The 25,893-nt window shown below is 43.3% G+C and overlaps 1 protein-coding gene across 2 annotated transcripts in view; it reads left to right on the top strand.

The window, feature by feature from the left end:
* hlcs (holocarboxylase synthetase (biotin-(proprionyl-CoA-carboxylase (ATP-hydrolysing)) ligase)) overlaps positions 1 to 23,094 on the top strand; it is a 33,230-nt gene extending 10,136 nt beyond the window's left edge. For both annotated transcript variants that reach the window (XM_035433808.1, XM_035433807.1), the window contains exons 6-11: positions 5,206 to 5,477; positions 19,094 to 19,161; positions 19,695 to 19,855; positions 20,264 to 20,378; positions 20,551 to 20,764; positions 21,111 to 23,094. In XM_035433808.1, coding sequence (XP_035289699.1) covers positions 5,206 to 5,477; positions 19,094 to 19,161; positions 19,695 to 19,855; positions 20,264 to 20,378; positions 20,551 to 20,764; positions 21,111 to 21,282 — 1,002 coding nt within the window. In that variant the 3' untranslated portion in view covers positions 21,283 to 23,094. The remainder of the gene's footprint in view (positions 1 to 5,205; positions 5,478 to 19,093; positions 19,162 to 19,694; positions 19,856 to 20,263; positions 20,379 to 20,550; positions 20,765 to 21,110) is intronic.
* Positions 23,095 to 25,893: the final 2,799 nt, after the last annotated feature.

Below are 25,893 nucleotides of genomic sequence, written 5' to 3'. Positions count from 1 at the left end.
AATTTTCCTCTTTTTTTCATGGCGAGTTAAACAAACAAAAAAAGAATTGTACATTCTTAGGTTGGTTTTGTCTGCTGAAGCATTCTGAAGAATGGGAATCAAAGCCATCTTCCACCGACGCTGTTTGTCTTTGCATCAAATTCTGGTCCGTTGTATGCCGATGGGCCCTCTGGACGTATAATCCCTGTAAGCTGTTGCATATTGGACATACATTTGCATACATTAAGAATCCAAAATGCTTTCCATATGTCCGGCCTGTCTCGGCCAGTTCTCTGCTTTGGTTCCATAATAAACATTTACACGGGCAATTATGAGCCATGTGGTGGAAGATGGCAGTCAGCAAAGGGTTAAGGGAAGGGCTTGTGAAGCGGGCTTTATTGCAGCCAGACGTTTTTGGCCCAGAGATGCCAACCACTCCTCGAACCTCTGGGATTTGATTCCCCCTCATTGTTTCTGTGAGGTCCTCTGGCCCATTGATATTCACATTGGCCTCTTCCACTGGTGACTAGGGCTGTCACTATCACCGTATAGCCATCATACTGTTGACTGATAGTAGTAAAGATGGTTTTAAATGTCTTGCCGTTAGAATGCCACGTAAAAATGGCTCCACAATGACAGGGTAGGAGTGTCACCTCCTGTTTCCATGTGTAATTGCATGGAAAGTGATTATAGGGAAGCTGTGGTTTGAATAGCCTGCTACAATAAATGCTTAGTAATCCCCCCTCCCCACAGTAATACCATTCACAGCGATGATATAACTTATCATCGGTGACAGCTCTACAGGTGAGATTCTACCTGGATAAGTGGACATGTGGACAATGTGCACCCTGCATTAATCAGTGTGGGAGATGCATCACCAGGAAGCTATCTGCTAAATTTCACTAGAATGTCAGTGGATCTCTACTGGGCTTCTGATATGTACAGATTTCTGAAAAAAGAAATGCTGGGCCACGTTACAATGAATTAAACCCAGATACCCATATTTCATCAGACTTGAATAAATGGTCATTAGATTGGAATAATTTTATATAAAATTATTTCAATGGACATTTGGCTGCAGTCATCAGAACTTAAGAGAGCCCTCAAAAATAAAGATACTTATGTCTTTAGGTGCAAAAATGGATATGTATTCTTGGACTCCCTTACTTTTGCCTGAAATAAGTTATTTATCAAGTACTACAAATATGTACTCTGCCTGCATTAAATCTAAATAGCCACTAGGTGGCAGCCAACTCCCACCGTATATTAAAATTGATTTTGCACTGTATTTTTAAGGGAAAGAATTAATCACCCATTTAAAGTTAGTAGATATAAGGACCATACTAGGTTCAACATTATACCTTTAAGCAATAAGTAATTTCTACAGATGTTATGCTAATTTTTTTGGCTTGTGTTCTGTCATGTAATCGCAGATCTTACTTGATTACAAGCAACAGTGGGTGAAACACCCTGAAGTTGACTGCCTTTTTCTACTTTCACACAGTGCTGTTTCAGTCATCTAACTGAAGGGTGTACTACAGACCTTTCGTATCTGCACAAGGCACTTTTACCCATTTTTAGATAATTTCCCATGTGTCACTTGAACGGCTCTGACAACTTAAGTTACTCATTTGTACACCCACTTGGCCCTGCTGGCCTTTTGGGCAGGCACAATGTGCAGTGTTTCCGAAAACTAAAAACTGTAGTATAATTTTTATTTTTTTTTAATTCATGGGGTTTGTTTTGAGTTCAGGTTGACCTCTGACCCCTGCCCTCAGCCACTTTTGTTACAACAAACACGCGGATGATGAAAGCGGCTGCCTGTGGGATTGCTTCCAGATTGGGGGTGAAAATTGCAGGGGGAGGCGAATAGTGAGAGGTCTGTGCACCTTGCCGGCACTGGAAAGAGGAACGCCTGTCCCAGCGGAGGACCGTGGGTTTCCCCCTCTCTGGCCAATCGCACGCTCTCTCACCCGGCACGTTGAAGCACCCAAATGCCATGTCCCCCCTCCCCCCACCCCCTCCACGAAGGCTTTCAGTGCTTACTTTTCCCTCCACGTTCTGTCGTTTAGACCAGTGGGCAGGGCACAAACTGATCCGCATACTCAGTCCCAGAGGAAATCCTGCTCCTTTTTTTATTTCTTAAAAACCGAACAAAGGAGGAGGCTATATCAAGTGAGCTACGATGGCCTATTTTTGATTCGAGAATGGACCTCCTCAGTATGTGCAGACCGCTGTTAAAAAAGAATGTAAGAAGTAGAACTTGCATCTCGTGAGCGATGGCCTATTTCTGATTTCAGGGGACATTTTAAAATTGCCTTGACCTTTGTGGACTCCTACTAAAAAAGGAAAAAGGGGGGAAAAGGAGGGAACTGTATGAAATGAGTGATGACCTGGTTTTAATGTTTGATACACTGAGGATATCCTCAGGGCAAAAGCACCCAAAAACTTGGCTAACGGTTTCTGTGGTTTCTGCAGTATGCGTAGATTACTTGGTGTGTCTCCTACAGTTCTGGTCACCCACAAAAGGTCTAAAGTTCCACACACACTAAAAGAATACAAATGCCCAAAATAGTGTTTGGTTTGTTTGGATTGCTACTAAACAGCAAAAATAAAAAAGTGGAAACTATATCAACTGCGAAAAGGCCACATTTTGATTTTGCCAGTCTGGTAACCCTCAGAATTGTAAATATACTTTGAAAAGGGCTTGCTTGAAGATGTGCTTTGTGTGTTTAGCTAAGCTCTTTCTGCACCATTTTCAATGGCCAACTCGCTGAAAATGTAAAAATGAGGCCTACTACTTCAAATACAACACTATCATAACTGTGACACTGGTTAAGTCTTTATGAGGGAAACTCCCAGATAACAGGCCCAAGATTCCTGGATGGACTACAAAATGTTTATTAAGTAATACCCAGTGGAGTTTTTAATCAATACCTTTGTAGGACTGAGTTTCAGATAGCGTTATTATTGTGCTGCAGTCGCAGTAGAAGAGCCCCAACATGCCCTTCAGAGCAGACGCGGAGCTGTGTGCTGCAGCCCATTGTCCTTGCCTTGAGAAACCCATTCGGCCACCCCCCGCCCCCCCCTCGCAGATGAAAGGGACAGAGGGGGGACAGGGCGCTTGTTAACAGTGGCTGAATTAGTCTCCTGGGACCGCCCTCCCACCATCCTTTTGTAATTTGCACAAAGCAGATAATTGAAGCTTGCGGATAAGCGATTCTAATTGATTAACCATCACTGTATTCCCTAAATATGGATTTCACCTAATTAGGCTATCACCCCTGTCCTTTCACCACCACCCCCCCACCCACAGTGCTAATCACGCAGTTTGGGACACCAGATGGTGACTGAAAGGGTTCCCCACTCCCCCCCCCCCCCTTACACCTCATTCGTTTGATGAAAGAATTGGGCAGTCTGCCTCCCTTCCACGTGCCCCTCCCAAAACGAGGAAAATCATGTCCGAACGTCCTCTTTCAGAGGTACACCTTAACCAGGTCTGCAGCCACCAACAGAAATGCGTTTCATCCTGGGTAGAGCACTCTGTATTTCCCTAATTTCCCATCGTGTTTCACTGGCTTCTGCTGCCTCTTTTTCATTGAGTCTGTCACTCCATTTGTGCCTTCATTAAAACACATGGATTTTTTTTAAAGCTCTGCCTCATGCCTTCTTCAATCCAGTGCTTTGGTCATGTAGCCCGTTTGCTTTCCCTTACACGACTTGCCATGCATTTGAAAGAGAGCCCCCTCCCCCCCTCCTTTTCCCAGCTCAGGTAAAAGGGAGCTTTTCCTGGGGCGGAGGCTGTGATGGACTCTCTGTGGTCCTAATGACATTACTCATTTTAAAGGATCTCCCGTGGGCCATTTCTCCCCAGTGTTAAGGTTAAACAAAGTGCTGCTCTGCGGGTCTGATGAGCCTCTAGATTGGCGCATGCTGCTGGAGGGATACCGTGGGGCCAGCTAAACAAACACGCGTAACTCACTGTGTTTGCTCACTGCTCTGACTGTTTCAGAGGTTTTGAGGAAAGAAACCTGGGGACCGAGGACGAACTCTTGCAGAACCCCGAGAATCCAAACTGTGGGCGCATGTTTACTCAAGCGTAGCATCATCCATACCTGTCTCTTCTCTTTTTGCAAATAAGTTCAGGTGATGTTTGTCACTGACACGGCCAAAATAGTAGTACTAGTATTTGAGATTACTGTGATGCGAGTCTGTGAGATTTACTTCAAATTTTGAGAAATTAATAAATGATTAATGCTATATATATATATATATATATATGTATGTATATATATATATATATACCCATTTTTATAGATTCATATATTTAAATTAAAATAGTTCACCTCTTCATTAAATAATTTCCTTTATTTCCTTAAAATTGTCTGTAGGATTGATACTCTTTTTAAAATTATATGTGTGTACTGTTTTGTGAAGAAAGTTCAATATAATAAAATATTCAATTTTAATATTTTTTTTATACCACATATTATTTGGTTCTGGTACTTTATAACTATGGATTTCTAAATGTAAAAAGGACTTGAGTCTCATAATTATTTTTAAATATTTGTAAGAATTGTCTTGTAAAGCCTGTACACACACACACACACACATATAAATAAATAAATAAATAAATAAAGCAATCTTTATTGGTCTATTTTAAATAAAAACATTATTTGAAAAAATAAGTTTTCCTTAATAACTGTTCATTCAAGCCTGAGGTGTTTAATTGTAGTGTGTCATAATGAAGTAATTTTCTAAATTTGACTTTGAAACATTGAGTAATGTTTTTTTTTTTAACTGAAAAAAGTTTAAACTGTAATAAACCCGAAGAAAACAAACTTTAATTTATGTCCTTTAATTTGATTGACATAAAGCTTACCATAAATTTTTTTCTTTTCTCATTATTACTGTTCTGTTCAGAAGTATTAAAATTCCCTTATTAAAGTGTGCATGCTTTAAATTGTCGCTTGTCTTTTAATTGAACAATTGCTTGCACTTTATATCATTAACTGCTGTAAAGTAAATATTTGGCCAATGGAAATCGTGGATCAAGCTGCGCGGCTCTCCCAAATGACATCAGAGTTGTCAGATGTGTCACTTAAATTGTCATTATGCTTGGCTAAGAAAAGAAAATGGCTGGCGCTGAATGTGAAGTCTGAATGCTGTAATGACAGTGTGGTGGGGTGGGGTGGAGGACATAATGATGAAGCGTTATTTTCCCAGGAATGCCGGGGCCAGCTGCTGGACTGGCTGCAGAGGCAGGTGGATGGAGAGGGACTGCTCAAGTCCCCCAAAGTGAAGCTGAAAGTGGTTTCGTGTGCGGAGCCCCAGCCGGTCCTACCGGAGGGGGTGCTTGCCCTGGTCACCGAGCCCCCAGAGGTCGTCTCCCAGCAGTTCAGCCTGGAGACGTACCGCCTCAACCTGCGCACTCGAACCCTGGGCCGGAGCCTGCTGTACGCCGAGGTCACCCCCACCACCATGGACCTGCTGGAGGGGTAATGTATAGCTGCAGGCCATGGGGGCAGGGCGGGGTGGGGGTTTGGGGTGGAGGGGTGTTCAAACGATGCCGGGTTGCGCTGTCTTTGCTGCCATGAGAGATTGACAGGCAGTATTTTCATGTAACAACTAAAGTTCCTGGGCTGTGATATGCTTAACTGTTAGTCACTAAGTACAAAGTGATCAGTTTTATCACTACGTAACTGAAAAGACCATGCAGTCAGAGAGAGGGAGACTGAGCGTGTGTGTTTGTGAGAGAGAGAGAGAGAGAGTGTTTGTGAGAGAGAGAGAGAGAGAGAGAGAGAGAGAGTGTGTTTGTGAGAGAGAGAGAGAGCGAGAGAGAGAGAGAGAGCGCTCCACCATGCAGTTGGGGGGCAGGCTAGTGGGCTGGAACTAATTTAATGCCTGAATGACCTCACAGCAGTAGAAGCAGGCTGCACCTAATAGAGGTCTTTGTCTACATCTCCACATCTTACTGGGAACTTGCCAGTCAACAGACAGGATCCCAGGAACAGGTGGAAGCTATTAGACCTGTCATAAAGTTTGAAAAATGGATTCTAGACCTGCGCTGAAGTGATTGGAACTGACAGTGTTGTCATTAAGGTTGTAAGGTAACGAAAAGGGGGGGAGGGGGAGGGGGGGGATATGGGGGCAGACGGAGGGGGAGAAAGGCAAAAAGTTTGATTTCACATCCCCTTGATTGTTGGTTTAATTTCCAGATGTCCCACTCTATGGTCTGATTAAATGTTATTATTCTTGACGTAAGTGTCTTTCATAGACTCCTTTCATTTTTCAGCGTGTTTCCAAGATGACACATAAGGGTCATGTAATTAATTTTTTTATATATTTGTATATTTAATATTATATGGTGAAGGTTCTTCTTTGTTATCTCTTGCCCCTCCTCATATCAGTGAGTTCTCTCATGATCTAATAAAGCTTCACCTCCTGGGATGCTTTGTCCAGGGGATTGACGAGTACGAATGACTAGTCTTGGATTGCGGTTTGCTGCTAATGTTGCCAGTACCATCTGGTTGGCACTATTCTGAGTTCACTGAGGATGGTTTTTGGATCATGGCTGTGGTGGGGAGGCTGGGGCGGGGGGGGGCACCTTCCCATCTTCCCTTTAACTCGATAATGGTAATCCGTGCTGTCATTGTGCAGGTGGTCACAGGAGAACCGTATCCGGTCGCGTAAGAGGGTCACGTATATGGTTTTACACTGTTTTCTTTGGGGTATTACCAGTAAACCCTTCCCCCTTCTGCTTCAGTGACCGTTTCCTTTATTATGAAGTGTTTATTTAATACAAGAGGGAGTATTTCCAATGCATAAAGAGGGGAAGGGACTCTCTAGCCAAGCGTAAGTGTAGAAATAATAACACTTTCTAGCCTTAAGTGCAGTTATTTTTTCTTCACTAAACCTGAAACAGGAAGTGGAAATAGACTGCATAATTCATGGATATAATTGATCTGGCAATGAACAGCAATTAGTTGTACATTCCAATGTAAATCTTTTTTTTTTGTATGAGAAAGTACAGTGATAACATGCTAAGGAATTCAAATTTTATATAGTTGGTTATAATATTCCATTAACAGAGTGAGCCTTTGTGTTAAAGTAGGAATTCTCAGAACAAAGAGACTAATGTGATTTAAGACATAGCTATACTGCACAGAATATGAAAGAGGAAAATATACATAGTTGTACTTTAAATAAAAAAATGAGTCCATGGTTTTTCACTTTTTCACTGGCAACAGATGCAAAATGTGATACGATAAAATGTTTTGTTGTTACAAAATCTTAAATATTGAATTAGTGTTATTTTTAAGCAACAGCGCTTCTCTATGGAGAAGTGAAAATAGGCTTTTCCTTGTCCCTATGTATGCCAGGGTGAGAAATAAAAATAAAATGGGGGGGGGGGGGGGGGGGGGGGGGGGGGGGGGGGGGGGGGGGGTCGAGGGACTGTCCCGTATCAATTGTTGTATTTAAGGGGGTGATTTCCATTGTTCTGCGTATCAGAACTCTTAAAGCTGACCATAATTACAATTCAGTAAATTTTGAAATCAAAATTTACTGGAGGAGGGGTAAACTGCTATATAAGCTATATGCTGGGGAGCTGATGAAGACTTGTAGGCTAATAGCCTACTGACAGCAGCGCTGGCCGGGTGGGAGCCGTCTGTTTGTCCAGAGTATTAGGCTTTTGTTTGGCCAGGAGCAGCTAATAATAGGGAGCCGAGACAGAAGGATCGTGTTCTCACAAGGTCACAACCGAGCTGGAATCTCAATGCCCCGGCAGTTCGCTCGGCTGGTCTGCCAGCCTGACCGCGGACCCTCGCTCCCAATTTTCCCAAATCAGCTGCAGTAATATAGACATTGAGATTCTGCGTCGAGGCAGCGGCGGCAGGTAGTCGTTTGACCTGCAAGACTGCACACTTATTTTAGCATTTCCACAGCATTTCTATTTCACAAAATTGTGCATTTTAATTAGATCTGTCACATTCAGCTGAAAGGAAGCTCCCCGTGCAGTCGCTGGCATGTCCGACCCAACGTGATCATGGGTTATTTGCGTTAATTATCTGCTCCAGTGAATATTTACGCTGGCTCGTGCGAAGCATACCTATTCTGAACAACATCGGTGGGTTCGATCAGACAGTGGTTTTAAACGCTCTGTTTTGTTAAGGACAATTGGCTCCCAGAGTGGTGGCTAAGTGTGTGGAAGTGTTTATGTGTTAAGCACATGTGAGCAGGCAGGATAAGACCCACGGTGTTCCTACGCGATGCGGCTACGCCGGTAGCCGTTTTAATGATGCTTTTCCTGTTCAAGAAAATCCGATCCTTTGTGCCTGGAGCACTTTGCTTCTTTTTGTCAGTGTTCCTCCCTGTCTCTCGTGCAGTTGTCAAGTTAGTATACATAGCGCCCCACGGGTCTACTTTCTGATTTTATTCGGTGGAGGGTGATGTAGAGTCTGAAAAGGGAACCTTTGCTGGACGTCCGTAAAAGCGGATTTATAACCAAACGACACCCAGTCTAAGACAGATGCTGCTTGTGTAAACCTTACATCTACGTTTTATATTTATTTTAAAAGGAACATATTGCCAAGGGGTTGCAGCTGCCCAGTCCACCAAGTGTACATTTGGGCTACTGTAAGACTTCCCTATTAAAAACGCCGCATCGGCAGTTTTGTTATGTAACCCAGGAGAAATCGTTTTGCGGGCCAGAAATATACACAGGGCCTTATTTGAAAAAAGGGGAGCGCAGCGCCCCGCTCTTGCGAGGGGGAAGGGATGCTCCCGGTCAAAATGCAGTGGTTGTCTGGCGAAAGAGCTGGCAATCAGTGTTTGTTTTGACAGGGAATCCACAATCAAAACTGACACAGTATGGAATTAGGTCCTGTTTCCTGTGAAAAATACCGACCCTGTAAAAAGAAAAGCATTGCAATAACTGCTGCAGGTTTGTACACAAAATAAAATTGGGCCAATTGACCTTGCATGCTCTACCTGCAATTATGTCAAATTGTAAGCAGATGCTCAAAGTCTCATTTCATATTCTTCCCAACATCTGGCATGGCATGCTAAAGTTAAAAGTTAACCTCTCCAGTGAGTGCCTACGTACGAGCCGAAACCGGGCTGGTAGGAAAGTGGTGGCAAGATGGGGTGGGGGGAGCATATAATGTAAAATATTAAAGGGAATCCAAGGTGTTGCAGGAAGGCCGCCCTTTGTTCATTTTGCGGGCGATAACACAGACAGACATAAGAAGTGCGTAAAAAAAACAGCGTGCATTAAATGAGTCTACAAGCAGTATCTGTGGATGACTGCCGAGAAGTGGAAAGCAGAAACATGCGGTACATGCGTGGGTGGGGGTGGGGGGGCATTTCGCTGCACCAGGAGCTGTGATGTATGCCAGGCCTGCACTACCACAAAGAGACATCAGTAAGGCTGTCGCCGCTCGGAGGGAGGCGTGTTTCTGGTGACGGGCGCTTCTCGCGCTTCCTGGCTGAGGAAACGCGCCGGCCTCGGGTTCTGCAGCGCTGTGGAAAATGGGAATTACGCCCTCGCAGTGCAGGGTTGCAGGGGAACAGCTCTCATTGATCAGTGCAAGGAGTGCTATTTGAAATGGATAATTTGGCAGCGCTCTTCAGGAAACAGGATTAGCTCAATTAATCACATTTACAGATTAGTTTTTTTTACTTCTATTGATTATGACGTCTTTTTTATTTATTTATTTTTTTGCCCCTGGCCAATCGATACAAATATGCTTATGCTAATAACCACAAATCCAGTTTTTAAAATGAGCATTGATGTGAGGAATAATCTCTAAAAGCTCTTAATTTCTGATATATTTGTCTTTTATATTGGTGGGTGATTGCACTTGAGAGGTGGTGACTGCTGAAATCACAATATGTCAAATAATGCAAGTTGTGTGCTAAAATTAAAGCTTTGATTTTATGGCACGCAGTACTGGGTTCTTATCATTTTAGCCTTAATAAATGGAATATCAGCTGTAAATGAAGAATTACAGAAATGGAACAACCAAAGGGTTAGGCCAAGCTGGCATTAATGTACTGCCAACACTGCCCTCAATACTGCCTTTAGCATTTAGAGCACCATACTTGGTGCTTACAAAAAGCAGATTGATTTTAGTTTCACCAACACCAGGCCAATTCCTCTGAGAAGTTTGCTGTTATAACATCTTTGTCTGGTGTGTTTGATATGAAATAACAGAGGAATCCTTTTGTGTGTTCGTATTTGTGTGTGCTTGTGCTTGTGTGTGTAAGTGCGGTTTGTGTGGTGTGAGTATTTTTTTTGTGTTTACGTGTGTGTGCCTGTGTTTGTGTGGTGTGTGTGTTTTTTGTGTTTGTGTGTGTGTGTGCGCACGCGCTTGTGCTTGTGTGTGTGTATGTGGTTTGTGTGTGTGTGTGTGTGTGTGTGTGTGTGTGTGTGGGGGTGGGTATATTGGCACTGAAGCTAGAGACTGGGGTTCCTTTGGACACAAATCCTCTTTTTGTCAGCCGTACTCTGTGGAAGTCCCAAACAAGGTGCCCGGTGGACTAATCCAGAACTGAGAAATTTTCCCAGTCTGGGCGTGTCTGTTACCACTTCTCTCCCACTTGTCGTATGGATGACTTGGGTGGTGATCATTTATCCCAATCCCTGACCCAAGGCCCTGGGTAAATGACCCTTGGGGGGTGGTTCAACTGGTCCCCAACAAAAGCTTTTGAGAGCTGGCTGGCTCGCCAGAGGCAAACAAAGGGGGTGTCCTGACTTAAAAGCTTCGATTCTCCGCTGGGATGATGTGGCGACCCTCTCTCATCTCCAGACGTGCTACTTTGTACGTCTTTGTTCTCTACTTGTTCTAATTACCGGGGCGCGAATGCTCCCTGGGCGCAGTTAACGGTGATGGAGCAGTCGATGGGGTGACCGCAGCACCGTTTGCCCGTCTGTGCCCCCGCATGCGCGCGCGCGGGTGCTGCTCATTCGGCGGGGGGGGGGCGTGCGCTCCCTGCGCGTTTACGCGATCGCCTCTGAGGCGCATCACTGAGCCTCTCGCTTTTACTGTAGCGCCAAGTGTGGGCACAGCGCGGTTGATGTGTCTCCTCTCCGCCGAGACGTGTGGCGTAGTCTGTAGTGCGGCCTGCTCTCAAGCCATATACGAGTCCCTGCCCCCTCCCCCACCCACGTGGATGGGCTTCTATCCCTGGCTGTGGCACTCTCTGAGTTGTGGTCCCTTTTCTGTTTATTACCCTCTCTGCTTTTTACCTGCTGAATGAAGCAACAAAAATAAATAAATAAAACAAAAGGAGGGCAGACTGTTTTAAAAAAAACTTTTATTAAAGACATTTCCTCCCTCACTACCATCACATCGTCAGTTACAGTATGAGATGCCTGTGAAGGGAGAGTAGCTGTGGAGGAGGTTTGTGAAGGCCATGTGTGCATTTTTTCTGTTCTGTTGAGGTACAGATGAAATTGGAGGGCCCACTTAGAAATTTGCAGATGGTGTGTATTGAGGTGCAGTATGTATTCTGGCCAGAGGGACTGCAAGCTGTGCTTATACACTTATCTACGCTTTACTGATATTGTCTGGTGTATTGCAACCAATGAAATACTTTCAAAAAGTGCAAACCCCGCCTTCTGGTCATATTGGCAGGCTCAGTTACACCAGGAAAGATCAATAGAGCACAGAAAAGTATTTTCTTTGAATCCAAAACAAATACGTATTTGACCCAGGTCTGAACCTGAGCGATGGAAAGTGGTGATGGTGATTGAAGAAAAGATTCATTTCATTGCAGGAGAGATCTCTAAGAGAGTTTTATTTTCAGCGGGAAGAAAAAATTTCTATCTGATGTGCATTCAAAAAGACCAATTAGCAATCTATCCTAGTTCAGTTAGATGTAGTGACAGCGCACCAGCCAACCCCACTGCATGAGATCCTCTGTCTCCATTATGGCAGTTATTCACATTTACTTATCACTAGATTTAATGTGCACAATGAGGCAAGCATGTTGGCAAATAGTACAAAAGATAACTTTTCTATGTGATGTGAATGTAAACAGAATTTAGAAATTTAACTTTTTTCACATATCAGATGCATGTCGGATCTTCATGAAAAATAGAGAAGTTTATGGACAATAAGCAGATGAAAGTTTGTCATTGAATTGTCAGTGAATATTTGTGAACATCATCTTGTTTAGTGCGTTCAGTGCATGTTCAAACAATGTATTGTACTGTAATTTGTAATCATCTCCTGATTTTTGAAGGCCAACAACTATGTCATAATATTTTTTAGATTAAAAAAAAATTGGTTGTATTTGTAAGGAACACAATTAAATAATTTTTTCCAAAGTGGAGCAGAGAAAGCTGAGGATAGCTGAGAGAAAGGATGACGACTAGGATCGAACCCACACCCACTTTGGGGGGACTTGCATACTGCTCAAGAGTCAGCTGGCCACATTTTGTCGAGCGCACAATTATTCATTAATTTATTTGCAGACACTCTTATCTGTAGTGACTTATGCAGTAATAGTTTTGACATGTTATCCATGTGACCAATAACCATTTGTACTTCAGAATACGACATAGCGACATAGGGGGCGACATAGCTCAGGAGGTAAGACCGATTGTCTGGCAGTCGGAGGGTTGCCGGTTCAAACCCCGCCCTGGGCATGTCGAAGTGTCCTTGAGCAAGACACCTAACCCCCAACCCCTAACTGCTCTGGCGAATGAGAGGCATCAATTGTAAAGCGCTTTGGATAAAAGCGCTATATAAATGCAGTCCATTTACCATTTACCAATACTTATTGAAGCATCTCAGTTTTGGTGCTTTGCTAAAGCGTACAATGACAGCCAGACCTGCAGTTTTCTGGTTTCTGGTTGCCAAGCTGCAGACCAATGCTTCACATTTATGTTTGTAAGGTCCTACAGACAGCACTAGTGAAGGGATTTGGCAGCATCTTCTTTTTGTTTATTCTTTTTTATTTATTTTTTTTGGGTCCAGTTTTCATCCAGAGATTGTGAGGTGTATGACGGTTCATTTTGAGGTTGGAGTATCGCGTTTGAGCTGCTGGGCTCGTCTCTGAGAGCCGCTGAAGGGATTAGCACACCTCTTTTTCTCCCCGCTGACTGAAGCCTTGCACTCTGTGCCCGGGGAGGGGGGTCGGCGGGCGGGTGGAACGGTCCTGTTTGATAAGTTGCACTTGCGGTGAAAGTAGCCATTGTTGGGATCTAATTGCTAATTGTGTGCCTTTTTTCTTCCCTCCTCTATTTCTTTTGTGGCCGTTATTGAGAATTTTTTTAATGGAGTTTTGGTTTCTCGGCCACAGCCGACCTCAGTGCTTCTCAGTGGATGTGCTTTCAAAATGAGATTAACTTCTAGAGGAATGCATTAGCATCCAGCTTTGCTGCCCGCGCTGGCTGAGCTAGCTTATTATAGATTGCTCTTCACTTGAGCCCACCACCACCACCCCCCCCCATCTCTCTCTTTTATTGACAGTCTCTCATTGAGCGTATAAGAGCATTACTGTGTTTAGGATTGAGATGTTTTGTATGATCCCAGGCTGATCTCATATTTGCGTTTCAGAAATTAATTTGACGCTGCTTTGCATGCTAATCTGCCAGGGATTGATTTCAGCGGGGACACAAGAGGCAGAAAGGGACTGCAAAAGAGATATTTTTCTGGGTAAAAAAATAACCTAGAATGGCTCTTTGTGGGCCCCAGACAATCCCCTTTTTTCACTCTGACCCTGGCTCCCACCACAGATTATTCCACCAGGAGCTGACATTTCCCTGTCTCACCCTGTCCAGAAACGCTGGTATTTCATATGCATCTATTACAGAACTTAAAACACATCTTTCAAATATGTTTAACTAAGCAGATATTCTTTTGGTGAATTTATTTTACCCTTTAAAAATATGTTAAACATAATTATAGGAAACTAGAAACACTAGGCTATCTTGCTACCTAGTGTTACTAGTTTACAAATCTTTTATTTGGCTACCTTTCTGTCCAAACAATCTGTCCTTAGTTTGGCAAACAAATGAGGTCAAACTTTGCTCCCGGGAGGCAAAATTTAATTAATCTGTCATGGAAAACCTGTCGGATAGGACTTCACTTTTTGAAATGTTCTGTATCCCATCTGGTTACGACCACCACGATGCTACCACGGTAGAGTAGAGTCAAAGATGCTAAGAAATGTAGGGCCCCAATACCAGCAGCCTGAGACACACTCCAGAAAAAAGTAATATGATGCAAATGTAGAAAACAGAGTCTGTCACAGGAGAAGGGTGTTGGACCCACAGGTTCACATGAATGACTCCACATAGCGCTGCCCCAGATTCTGCATAGAGCAGTTCACGAGTGGTAATGACAATACAATTTTGGTGGTGTTGACAAGAGTTTTGGCTGCACCATTTGAAGACCAGTAACCTTACCTAACCACTAACTCCCCCCCCCCCCCCCACACCCCTTTCCCTCCCCTCCATTTTGTTTATGAATGGAAAATGATCTCTTGTGCTTTAATGTAGTAGGATTCTTTTGAGACTGATTTGGTTGTGAAATCTTGAAAGAAGCAGACTGGATTGACGTGTATGCTTTTTAATTTTAAAATGTGTGTTATTCCTGAAACCATCCAACTTTACCAGCCAATCAGAAATTAATATTTGATCTGATACTTGTATATACATTGACATCCATGCAGAAGTATAGTTAAACCTTTACAAATGAGTACCCTTCAGCTTTATGTTTTGTATTTGAGTTGAGATTTTTATTTTATGTTAGAATACTTGCAGTAGTTTTTGAAGACCATTCCTGGGGCCTCTGCTCTTGTCACATCTTGGGGGAAAAAATCCAATTCATCAGTAGTTGGTGAATTTGCTTGTATTTCGTGGTATAGAATGTATCGTTATTACTTAATTTACACCTTGCTCAATTGCTGAATTACTTTCTAGCTATTTTTATTATTTGTGTAAAACCTCTCACATACACATGCATGCACTCTCCGTCTCTCTCTCTCTCTCACACACACACACTCTCTCTCTCTCTCTCACACACACACACACACACACACACACAGCTGTATCATACGCTCCCTTAGGTGCGCCCAATTTAGTCGCTGCACAAGTACACTAGCGGTTTGACTAAGAGGTCATGACTGGCCTTCCTTGCCTTGTTAGGCGCTGATGTTCTTATTAAAAGTTCATTTATTTGGTTGGAGGACTCCAGAGAGCCAGCTGGGCCCCCTGTCTGCGCTCGTCAGGGCTTGATTTGCAACGGAGCTGCCATCGTCACGAACAAGTGCACAGGGTTCTCCGGTGGTCCTGCCAAACAGTGAAAGCTCTCAATTAGGCGGCGCGCTCAATCGGTCTGCTTAACCTGCCTCTGCGCCGGCGAGGTCATGTTCCTGCAGGCTCCACAGCCCGCCTGCCGACAGCCACGGGAGCCAGCCAGCGGCAGCCCTGCCGCCCTCACTGCGCCCATTGTTACAGCAGCCCACGAAAAGGAGGGGGACTGCGTGTGTGTGAGTGTGTGTGTGTGTCTGTGTGTCTGTGTGTGTGAGAGAGAGAGAGAGTGTGTGTGTGTGTGTCTGTGAGAGAGCGAGCGTGTGTGTGTGTGTGTGTGTGTGTGTGTGTGTGTGTGAGAGAGAGAGAGAGCATGTGTGGTTGTATGTGTGATTTTAAGAGCTTTGTACAAGCTTATGTACATAGATGCTCTTTTTCCCTCTCCATTTGTGTATTTTCTATAAGTGGATAAAGTGTACTTGGATCATTGACGTAAAGAAAAAAAATAATAATAATTTGTGTATAATTTCATTAATATACAGTGTATGTACATGTGCATATGCATTATATATTGCATGTTGAATTGCAGCTCTTGATTTCTAACCACTAACCAGGCATTTTTTTACAAATAAAACTGAAAAAATGGGCATACTTTTATCTTAAGTGCCTTTTTTTGGATGCCAGGTTACAACAGATCTCATTGTAATTTCTTTGGGTTCTGTGAGGGAGAATGGTTTGAGACTGTTGCCAGAAATGAGCTGCGGTTTTGAGTTTTTGAAAGTTTTTGACGTTGTGACCTCCCAGGTTTTCTGTTTTTGTTGGTTTTTCCTCCCTTAGTAGGTGGTGGCAGCAGCTTGGCCACTGGACCCTTGTGTCCAACAGAATTATTACGTTTTTCTGTAAATCAGCATATATCCATTTTACTGCCCCCCTTCGCTTCCTTTTTCGTTCTGACAGATTCCTTGTCATGTTTAGCTTGATAAAGGAATTTCCTGGTAATAATCGTGTTGTAAAATGATTCGAACGTTTCCAGTGGTTGCAACCTTTTATTGTACAACTTTGTGTTGAGTTACCTTGTTCAGACTCGAGAAGTAAACTTTACCAGAGCGTGTGGATTTTTGGAAGAATGTATCACACTCAATTGGCGTATTCTTATTTTCAGACATCCAACTAGTCACGTTACTAGTTTTTAAAGCAACAAAACTCAGGTTTGAGCCTTGTCCCAGCATTGTAGAAAATGTAGTATACTAAAAAGGTAAAATAAGCAGAGCCATCGGGATGTTGAAGCTGGCTGTAGGTCCACAAACCGTGTCCGTTTCATTTTCACGGTCATCATATCTTGGTGACCACCTCATTGTCATGTAGAAAAGTACGTCCTTTCCCGCCATCACAGTTTTAAAATTGAAGTTTCCTCAGAGGACAACCCCCGAGCTGTCTTTTAATAAGCAGGGTCACAAAACAGGCATTTGGAAACGGTTTTTGTGGCGGGTGAATTTGAAGGATTAATCATGAACTGTTTAATCTGCCTCCCTGACACAGTTCCTTTGCATTATAAAAGCGCGCATTCCCCTGTTTCTTTGAGCCGTGCCAGCTTTTGGAATCTTTGTTAACTTCCAACTAAATGGAGGTCTTGGCGCCTAATCTGTTGGGTAAATTCATCTCCTCTGTAAATGACAGATTGCTCAAAGATTTCGCCTCAGATTACCGTCAGTGTATCTCATCCGACGGTTGGGGAAGTTGGAAGAAGGGGGGAAAAAGGGAATACGTTCTGTTTGGCTGGGGAGCCATTCTTAAGGCTGTCATACATACTTGGGACTGAGCTGGCCCTTAACAGAAGAGATAAATGGAGCTGGAGAAAGTAATTATACTACCCTGTTTAAAGCACTCCCCCCCCCCCCCCCCCCCCCCCCTATAGCAAAATGGTTATCTGTGTGCAAACTGAAACACATCCTGCTCTGTCAAGAGTAGACCTGTGAAAGAAAAATCCACATTTTATTTAATTAAGGTGTTTTCAGGATCGAGTATCTCTTCTTTCCCTTCATGGCTCAGTAATTTTGTTTTCTTTTTTTTAGGTAATCTCTCTGAGATAATCTTGGTAACCTGCAGTTGAGAGGAAGCTGCATTACTTGTGATCTGTAGCCAGCTCCCTTGGCACCTGTTGGCACTCTGCCTCCATGCCTCACGAATATTCTGAAATGTTCTGGACATTTGCAGGAGAGCCCTACGCCCTGCCCCTCACCATTTTCAGATGAGGGTCGGGTGATTGTGAAGCTTTAATGTGATGACCTGATATTTATTGTAATTTTTAAAAGCAGTGAACTACAGTGAGTAAAGTGACTTGACCATATGTTGTGTTTTTTCTTCTGTCTTCTGATCATAGTTTTTTTCATTACTATGTATCACTATGTGATACTGGCCCGTTTTCAGCAATGTTATTTTTGCATTTATAAAATTCTGAGAAATGCATCTGAATAGCTTATTTAAAAAAAGAAAAAGGATGGTCTTGCGAGTTGGTTTTCTTTGAATTGAGTGGTTTTTTTTGAGGAAAGTTAAGTTCTAGGGTTAAAATTTCAGTGGTAGTTAATGTTTAACTTGGTATTTGATGTATGTAGAGTGCCCAAAGGTCTGTGCTGAAGGAAATAGCCTGCAGCCTTAATTTAAACAAATATTAACTTGGAAAAATCTTAGGTGTGCACAACATAACATATTTTAAAAGAAAACATTGTCAATGTTTTTGCGAATGATTGGTCAATCACTTTTACTTGAAGTACCATATTACTTTTCTTCACTTATCTGAACACTACACCCCATATCCGTCTGCAGGAGAAAATGGCCATGTGATTTTCGAGGAACCCTGGGCGGTAACGAGATGAAAATAATCTTGGGCACTATTGGGTCACGCTCCTTTTAGATGTTTAAAGATGCCATTGGTTGGGAATTATGAAAGCTTCCTGAGTTTCCCCTGGCTACTGAATTGTTTGTCACTTCCTGTGAGCTTTGAGCCATGACAGCCTTCTCCAGTCTTTAGATTCACATTATGGGCATGTAGCTGACTATACGTCTCTGTAAGTGTCAGTGTCTATAATGTAAGTGTCTATAAGTCTCCACAATCTGTGACATGGCAAGTTGGTACTAGAGTCCAAATATTGCTGGGCAGATAGTTCCTGATATCCTTTCAATGGTTACTTCATGAAACGACCTAAACTTTACGCCCTGGGAAAAGGTCAGAAGTGAAAGGTAGCCGGCGTTCTCTTGGTTAGAGGGGGAAGTCCATTTTGGTTCAGGTTGTTTCTTCTTGGGCTAACTTCTTCATGTTGGTCTGTGATTGGCACGCCTGTGTCACCGTGATCTAGGGATCTCCCCAGCCTGGTGGCTACACTCATGTGGTGAAGCAGGAGGTCAAGTGGACACTTGTTTTCTTAAGCTGGAATTTTATTTGACGGCTGCAGTGGGATGTGAACCCAGCGAGGGGAAGGTCACGGGTTCAATTACAGTCCGGGGGGCAGGGAATACTCCAGTGGCCTTAGCTGGGATCACGAAAGTGCATTACAGCTTTCCGCTGCTCTGCAAACCTGTTCCTGGGGTAATGGTTTCTCTATGAGGAGCTAATAACTGATAGAACTTCCACTTTCACACACCCACAGGCCAGATGACAAGTGTAATAGAGAAGGCAGATGTTCTGTTTCAGTATTTATTGCACAGGAATCATCAATAGATTCCTCATTACTGTTTTTCATTTTTGGATTTTCCCTTATAATTGAATATAATTAGCCGTTGGAGCGAAGAGAGTTTTCCTTTTTTGATGGCGATTGGTATTCTGGCTTCTTTCTCCCCCTCCCCAACCTGCAGGTTGATGCTCCAGTTGCCACAGGAAGTGGGGTTAATAGCTGTGGCGGCCCGGCAGACTCGGGGCAAAGGTCAGTGCTTTTCCGTCACAGCCACCAATCGGCACCGCTTTTCCCCACCTCTCTCCGTTTGTTTAACATTCACCCTCTGGGCTGTGAAGACCGCGGGAGGCGGTCGCTGTCCGAGCGGGAGCCGTTATCCGAGAGACGCGTCCGTCGTGGTTTCTTTTCACTGCTGTTCAGATGAGCTTTGCAGTGCTTGTGCAGTGACTGTAAGTGTGCCATTAATGACACTGTTGTGTAATTATACCTGAATGAACCTCTTCACTGTGGCACACATGCTGTTCAGAGCTAGTCTTTTACAATACTGTAGTCCGAACACAACATCACATTAAGAGAATCTTACTGAAGGCAGCACTGGCTCACTTCCTGCAATATTACAGTACGCTTAGCCTGCATTTCCATGCCAATTCTAATGTGGGTGTTTGATGTAGATACTGAGGTACCTTGCTCATTTTACCGTACTTCTGCATAATACTCTGGTGTAAGCATGGTAGACACTGGAGGAGTGGGTTAATGAAGCTTTCTGATTGGCCGTGTTGCAGGTCGCGGGGGCAACGCCTGGCTCAGCCCGCTGGGGTGTGCCATGTTCACCCTGCACGTGCAGGTGCCGGTCAGCTCCCGCCTGGGCCAGCGAATCCCCTTCCTGCAGCACCTGGCTGCGCTGGCAGTGGTGGAGGCGGTGAGAACCCTGCCCGGATACGAGGTAACCCCCGATGGCTGTCCTCACCCCATCACTGGGCTGCTTGTCCTTAGTTACTGTTACTGCCCAATCAAACAGTACTGTGATGGGCTGATAGGGTGGCAACATGTGTCAGTATCCAGGACACTGCCAGGTAGCACACGCTCAGTGAAGCAGTAGTATTTGATACAACACTGAAGAGATTGATTTGTGATAATTACAGAGGAACTGTGCCCTTCAGGGATATGAGAGATTTATTCTTGAACTAAATAGATTTAGACTGTGTGGCAAATGAGACCAAATCAGTTGATGGGAGTATGCAGTAATATACAGCAAAACAGTACATTCTCAGTTACAGTTTTACATCAAAATACCAGTTGTACAAGATGTGAAATTAAGGTAATTATGTTTTTTGTCTGTTTTTTTTGACAGGACATTGATTTGAGACTAAAGTGGCCCAATGACATTTACTACTGTGACCTCATGAAACTGGGCGGAGTTTTGGTGAACTCAACACTTATGGGACCAACATTTCATTTGCTTATTGGTAAGGCCTCCATTCTGTCTGCGGTAATTGCTTTTTACTTTTATGGGGGTTGAGTTCTTGTGCAGTCAGCGGGAAGGTTGCAGAAAAATCCGAATCTTTAGCTTCTTAACTGGAAAATTTTGTGTGCGGATTCTTTGTGAATGAAGGTACCGATTGGAACTGTTTCTCTCAGGTTGTGGATTCAATGTGAGTAACAGCAACCCCACCATCTGCATCAACGACCTGGTGGTGCAGCACAACCGTGAACGGGGGACGGCCCTGGAGCCTCTGAGCACGGATCAGCTGATCGCTCGCACCGTCACCACCCTGGAGCAGCTCATCTCCGCCTTCCAGGAACAGGGCCCGCAGGCCGTCCTGCCCCTCTACTATAAGAGATGGGTGCACAGGTAACTCGCCTGTTCACTGTGCTGTAATGCACACCGGCCTGTTTCAAGTCAGATGTTGTGTTTGCGTGGGAATGACTGTGGCTTTGTGTATGATGGAGGGTTTGTTGTTTGTGAGATTGCTTATTTGAGGAATATTTGTCATTAATTTTGTCCTTAGTGTTTGCTTTACCCCTCCAATTTAGCTTGCCCAGCAGTCGCTGCAATGAGCTTACTGAACTGCGTTTGAGAAGCGATGCAGAGACGACGCTTGTGTTGGCTGAGTTGAAGACTGGCGTTGATTGAATGGCGGCTGTCGTGTGGCTTTGCGTGTGGCGACCTCTGACCCGCGCGTTTCGTCCATTCTCAGCGGCACGCAGGTGCGCCTCTGGAGCGAGGACGGCCCGAGAGCCGCCGTGGTGGGGCTGGACGACAACGGCTTCCTGCAGGTGCGGTCTCCGGAGCAGGGCGTGGTCTCGGTGCAGCCTGATGGAAACTCCTTCGACATGCTGAGGAACCTGATCGTAAGCAAGCACAGCTAGGCCTCAGTGGAGCCTTGGAGCAACCACCTGTCCAGCCTCTAAAGTGTTAGCCTGGCACCAAACCATTGGCTTACACCACAAGACATTACTGACCAAGATTACTTTTTTTTCTTAATGGCAAAATGGCCAAAATTATTTTCTCTCATGTATGAAGATTTGAGATTGGAACCTGGGGGAACCAAAGGACAAGGAATAAATCATTTCAAATAAAGATATAGGATAATAGTTATATTATATCAAGGAATTGAGTGACTATTTTTATAGAAAAAAAAGGGAGGTGACTTGTGTGTATTGGGAAGTCACTAACAAAGGGTAAATTTATTCATCTTAATATTATAGTTTTTTATTTGTTGGAAGTTGTTAAAATTCCTATTTGAACAGCCGTACCATGGATTTGGGTTGAGTATATTTAATTGTTTGATGTAAAAAAGATCAATAGTCAGATTAATTTCAATATAAGCACTTAAAGAAGAATGTAGAATGAGCATATTTAATTGTTTGAGGCAAAACAAAATATTAATTTGTCAAATTAAGTATAAACGCTTACATAAAATTTATAATGTAATTTGTGTGTGAGTTGAGTGACTTGTTAAGAACTGTAAGTCTTCCTTTTTTGTACCAACAGTGTATTAAGTATTCCTGTACATGGGGCTGATTTTCATTTGCTTAAATCTTGATGCTTTAAATTCTAGACATCGCAACCCACAGCTGTATTTCTTTTTAACATGGATCTGGTAGGCCTCGTCGATCTGGTATGTGATAGACATTGAACATTTCAACGTCTTCTGGTCTTCTGGTCTTCAGGTGTACAGAAGCGAATTGCTTAACAGTGCTCGGATGGTATTGACGTGTTAGGTCACCCAGTTTAATGCAGAAGTATCATTTTAGATGCAAACACATTGTAATAGACTTCCAAAAAAGCTGGCTCCTATCCAGAAGGCAGGAACGTGCAAATAGATTTATGTTAAACATTTAGTTTCACGGCTCTGAATAACCAAAGGCCTGTACCCTGTTTTAAGTGTTGTGCACTTATATGATCCAAAATGATTTTGAAACACAAGCACCTTTTTCTGTTCTTAGGGGCTGTATGTTGGACTTTTTCTTATTGATGAGATTGAACTATCTGTTAAGATTGTGCCTCATATTTACGTCTATTTTAAATGCGCATGCTGGACTTATACCTGGTCTTTCACTAATTGCATTGTTTTAGCTATTGCAATTGGTAGTTATAATGGAACAATGATCAGACGACCTCTCGCGTTTGTATTTTGAAGTGATTGGCTTATTTTGTTGTTAAGTGAAATTGCTCTTGAACATCACTTGACTAAACTCCTGTGTTGAATAACACAACAGAGAAATTGACTGCTTGATGTGATAATTTGTATGTGTTTTCATACTTACTAATAACTGGATTACCCTGGATCTTCACCCCTTTCAATCAGTCCTTCAAATATGCAGTTGCATAGAATAGAAGTGAATTTACAGAGAGCAGGTTGTGCTAACCATTGTGGTTGTGGTAACCATTACCGGGAAAAGATTTGGGTTTTCCTTAGGGTCTGAGTTTGTGTATCTGTAAAATGTATCATTAACAACAAGCTGATGAGTGTTTTGGCTTTAGTTAGTTTGTTTTAGTTAAATAGTTTGCAATACAGTACTAAGTATGGACCCTCCACTATTAAAAGTCCCTGTTCAGTCTCTTTCTTCTTGCAGTTATAGTGTTTCTGAAGCTTTAGTTAGTTTGTTTTAGTTAAATAGTTTGCAATACAGTACTAAGTATGGACCCTCCACTATTAAAAGTCCCTGTTCAGTCTCTTTCTTCTTGCAGTTATAGTGTTTCTGAAGCCACAAGTTGAAGATGTATCCTTGGTGTTTCCAAATTTCTAAGCAGGAGGATAATAAAATTGACTTTTGATGTAAAGTAAGTCATCTCTAAACTCAAGAGCTTGTGGTCTGACAACGGCATGTCCGTTCTGGCACCGCAAGTTCACTCCTGACTGGCAGCCCACAAAGAGGACACACTGCTAATTGATTAAAATATACACCACTGTGCTCCTTATGTAAGCAGCATTGCTCTCCAAAAGACCAGTTCCAAATCCTCCTGTTTTGGGAGGTAACTTAAATCTCAACTGAATGAAATAGGCTTAATATCACAGTACTTGTTTTCATTGGCTCTTTATGTGTAACTGGTCTTTTAAGAATAGGTCCGGGGTTCGGTTTTACACCAGAGAAGAGCAGGCCTCTCTCCCTTCCTCTCCGTGGTCTGTCCTTCTCTGCGGGCTGTAGGGGATATTGCCTGTGGGAGAATGGCTAACGAGAAACACGTTGTTGATGGGGCCGCTCACCCGTGTGGATCGGGGAGGAAGCGGACCGCCGCGGCTCTGTTGCGCCAGTCCCCGCCCCCCCTCTTCCGGTCGCAGGTAATGAGGTGCCGGAGAAGCCCCGGCTGCAGGTGGACCCCAGACGAGTGTGGGGTGAGGCAGCGGGCCGTGGAAAGGCTGTGTTCCCGTGCGGCGAGAAGGGAGGCCAGGGGAGGAGTGCTGCGTTTGCCTCATCGCTGTTCTTTTAAAAGACACTTCATTTGTCTTCGGCACCTCAAGCCCATTGGCTCATCTCTGCTGGATGAAGTGAAAGTATGCAAGCTGGCCCTCATTTAAGATTAATACCCAAACTGGATCTTTAATTCAAACCCATGTGTCGTCTATGGTTCATTTCTCAAAACCTGCGACTGAGAATTTGTAATGGTTGCTGTCGATGATTAAGGAAGGAATAATTTACCCGTGGCTGGTTTTCTCATTGCGCCCGCGAATTGCGTAACCCAGACAGTAGGAGCTACTAGAGTCTTCACCTTCAGTTAGGCAGTGATATGTGAGTGAAGCTGTCTGTTCTGGCCACACCCCCGTCTGTCCTTCCCTCTGAGTACCAGCCTTCTCTGAAGTGGAAGTTAAATCCAAATCCTGTACCCTCGGGCCTGAAGCAGTTTTGAAAGTTCATTAAGCAAATAGCTCACCTTTGGATCCATAAAGGTGGCCATCTCAATATCCTATTAAACAATTTGGCTGGAAGGTGTCCAGGGTCAAAAGAAATCTATGCTCTTCAATATTGGCTGCATAATACCATATCTCAATCTGGCATCCCTAGAGACTGAAAAAGTGCAGGAGTGCAAAGTTAGAACCCTTTGGCTCACCTTCAGGATAATATCTTTCCATTTTTAAAACTCCCTGTGCGGTTCACTTTCTTTTTAGTTCAGCGTACTTTATTGTAGCTTCAGCATGCGACATATTTACACAGAACCCTGAGAAATTAAACAAGTGCTGGGAAAAGAAGTAATTTTGCCAAGAAAATAAAAAATCATAATAAATGAATGACAGATTCTTGAAGACAGAGGCACGAACACTGAATGGCACCCCATTGTACGATATAGACATTCTTTTTATGTTTTACACTTTGCTGCTTTGTGCATAAGCAATTCATAACACATTGCAGACACTGAAACATTCATAAACGTTTATGCCAGCAGACATAGGCTGTCATTGTGTATGCTTGTGCACATCAGCTTGAATATCATAAGTGACACCATGACATTTTGATTTGGCATGTAATAGTACTACAAATTAAAATATTGGTGGCGGTGGAGTTCACTGGTTTTATATGTTGTGGCTTTAAATATGCTATGTAGTGATTATGAAGACTTTATGTAGGCCTTGCTGTCTGTATCTGTTCATAGAATTTGGCTCAGGCCCAATCGCCCTCTGTTGATGTGCTGGTTCTGTTCAACTGACGCCTACAGTGCTGTACCTGTGTCTATGCTGATTATCAGAGTACCTCACTGAAGGCCCCTGATGGCCGTTTGTCTGTTTTTAAACCCTTGGCTGACTGTCTTGGCTGACTGGGGGCTGTGTTCATCAGTACACCATGCACTTGCATTGATTTCCATTGTGGGAGAACCAAGTGGAGTATTAGTACTGTCCCTGTGGAAATGCCCCAAAACTGAAATTGGGGTTGTCCATGTGAACTGGCTGATAGAGTCCAGGATACTTCTTGTCATCTATGTGAGCTAATGAAAGACAGGGGCCAGTTTTGCATTGCACAACATGAACCCATAAACCTGCATGAGTGTGTGTGCATCTGTGTGTTTTTGTGTTTGTGTGTCACAGGCCTGAAACCAAGACTGTGATGCAATCCTGGCTAGTTCACATACATAAACCAGAATGCAATATTTTTCAGAGAAAAGTGGTCAGTGGTATTGAGAAGGACATATAGTATGTATAGTCTACATAAAGAAAATCTGCAATAATGAAAGGGCTTAAATGAAATTTTGCACTTTAATTGAGACTGAAAGCAAACTACCATTTTCCATTGTTATTCTTTTTCAGTGTGGTTTTCCTTTATGCACATTATGACCCTTGTCATAAATAAGCCAAGCTGCTATGTATTGTACAATAATAAATACATACATTACTTGTTTTTCATCATTACCATAGGGCAAATTCAAACAAATGATAGTCATTTATTATCACTATCAAAAAAGTGTTGGGTATTTTAATAGAAAGGCAGTAGAATCGCGACAGAATGATATTCCTTCACATGAACACGCATCTCAGTTTTCCATTT

The sequence above is a fragment of the Anguilla anguilla genome, chromosome 9 (genome assembly GCF_013347855.1).
Source record: "Anguilla anguilla isolate fAngAng1 chromosome 9, fAngAng1.pri, whole genome shotgun sequence".
In the NCBI taxonomy this organism is placed as follows: Eukaryota; Metazoa; Chordata; class Actinopteri; order Anguilliformes; family Anguillidae; genus Anguilla; species Anguilla anguilla.
This window is presented reverse-complemented; position numbering and strand designations above follow the sequence as displayed.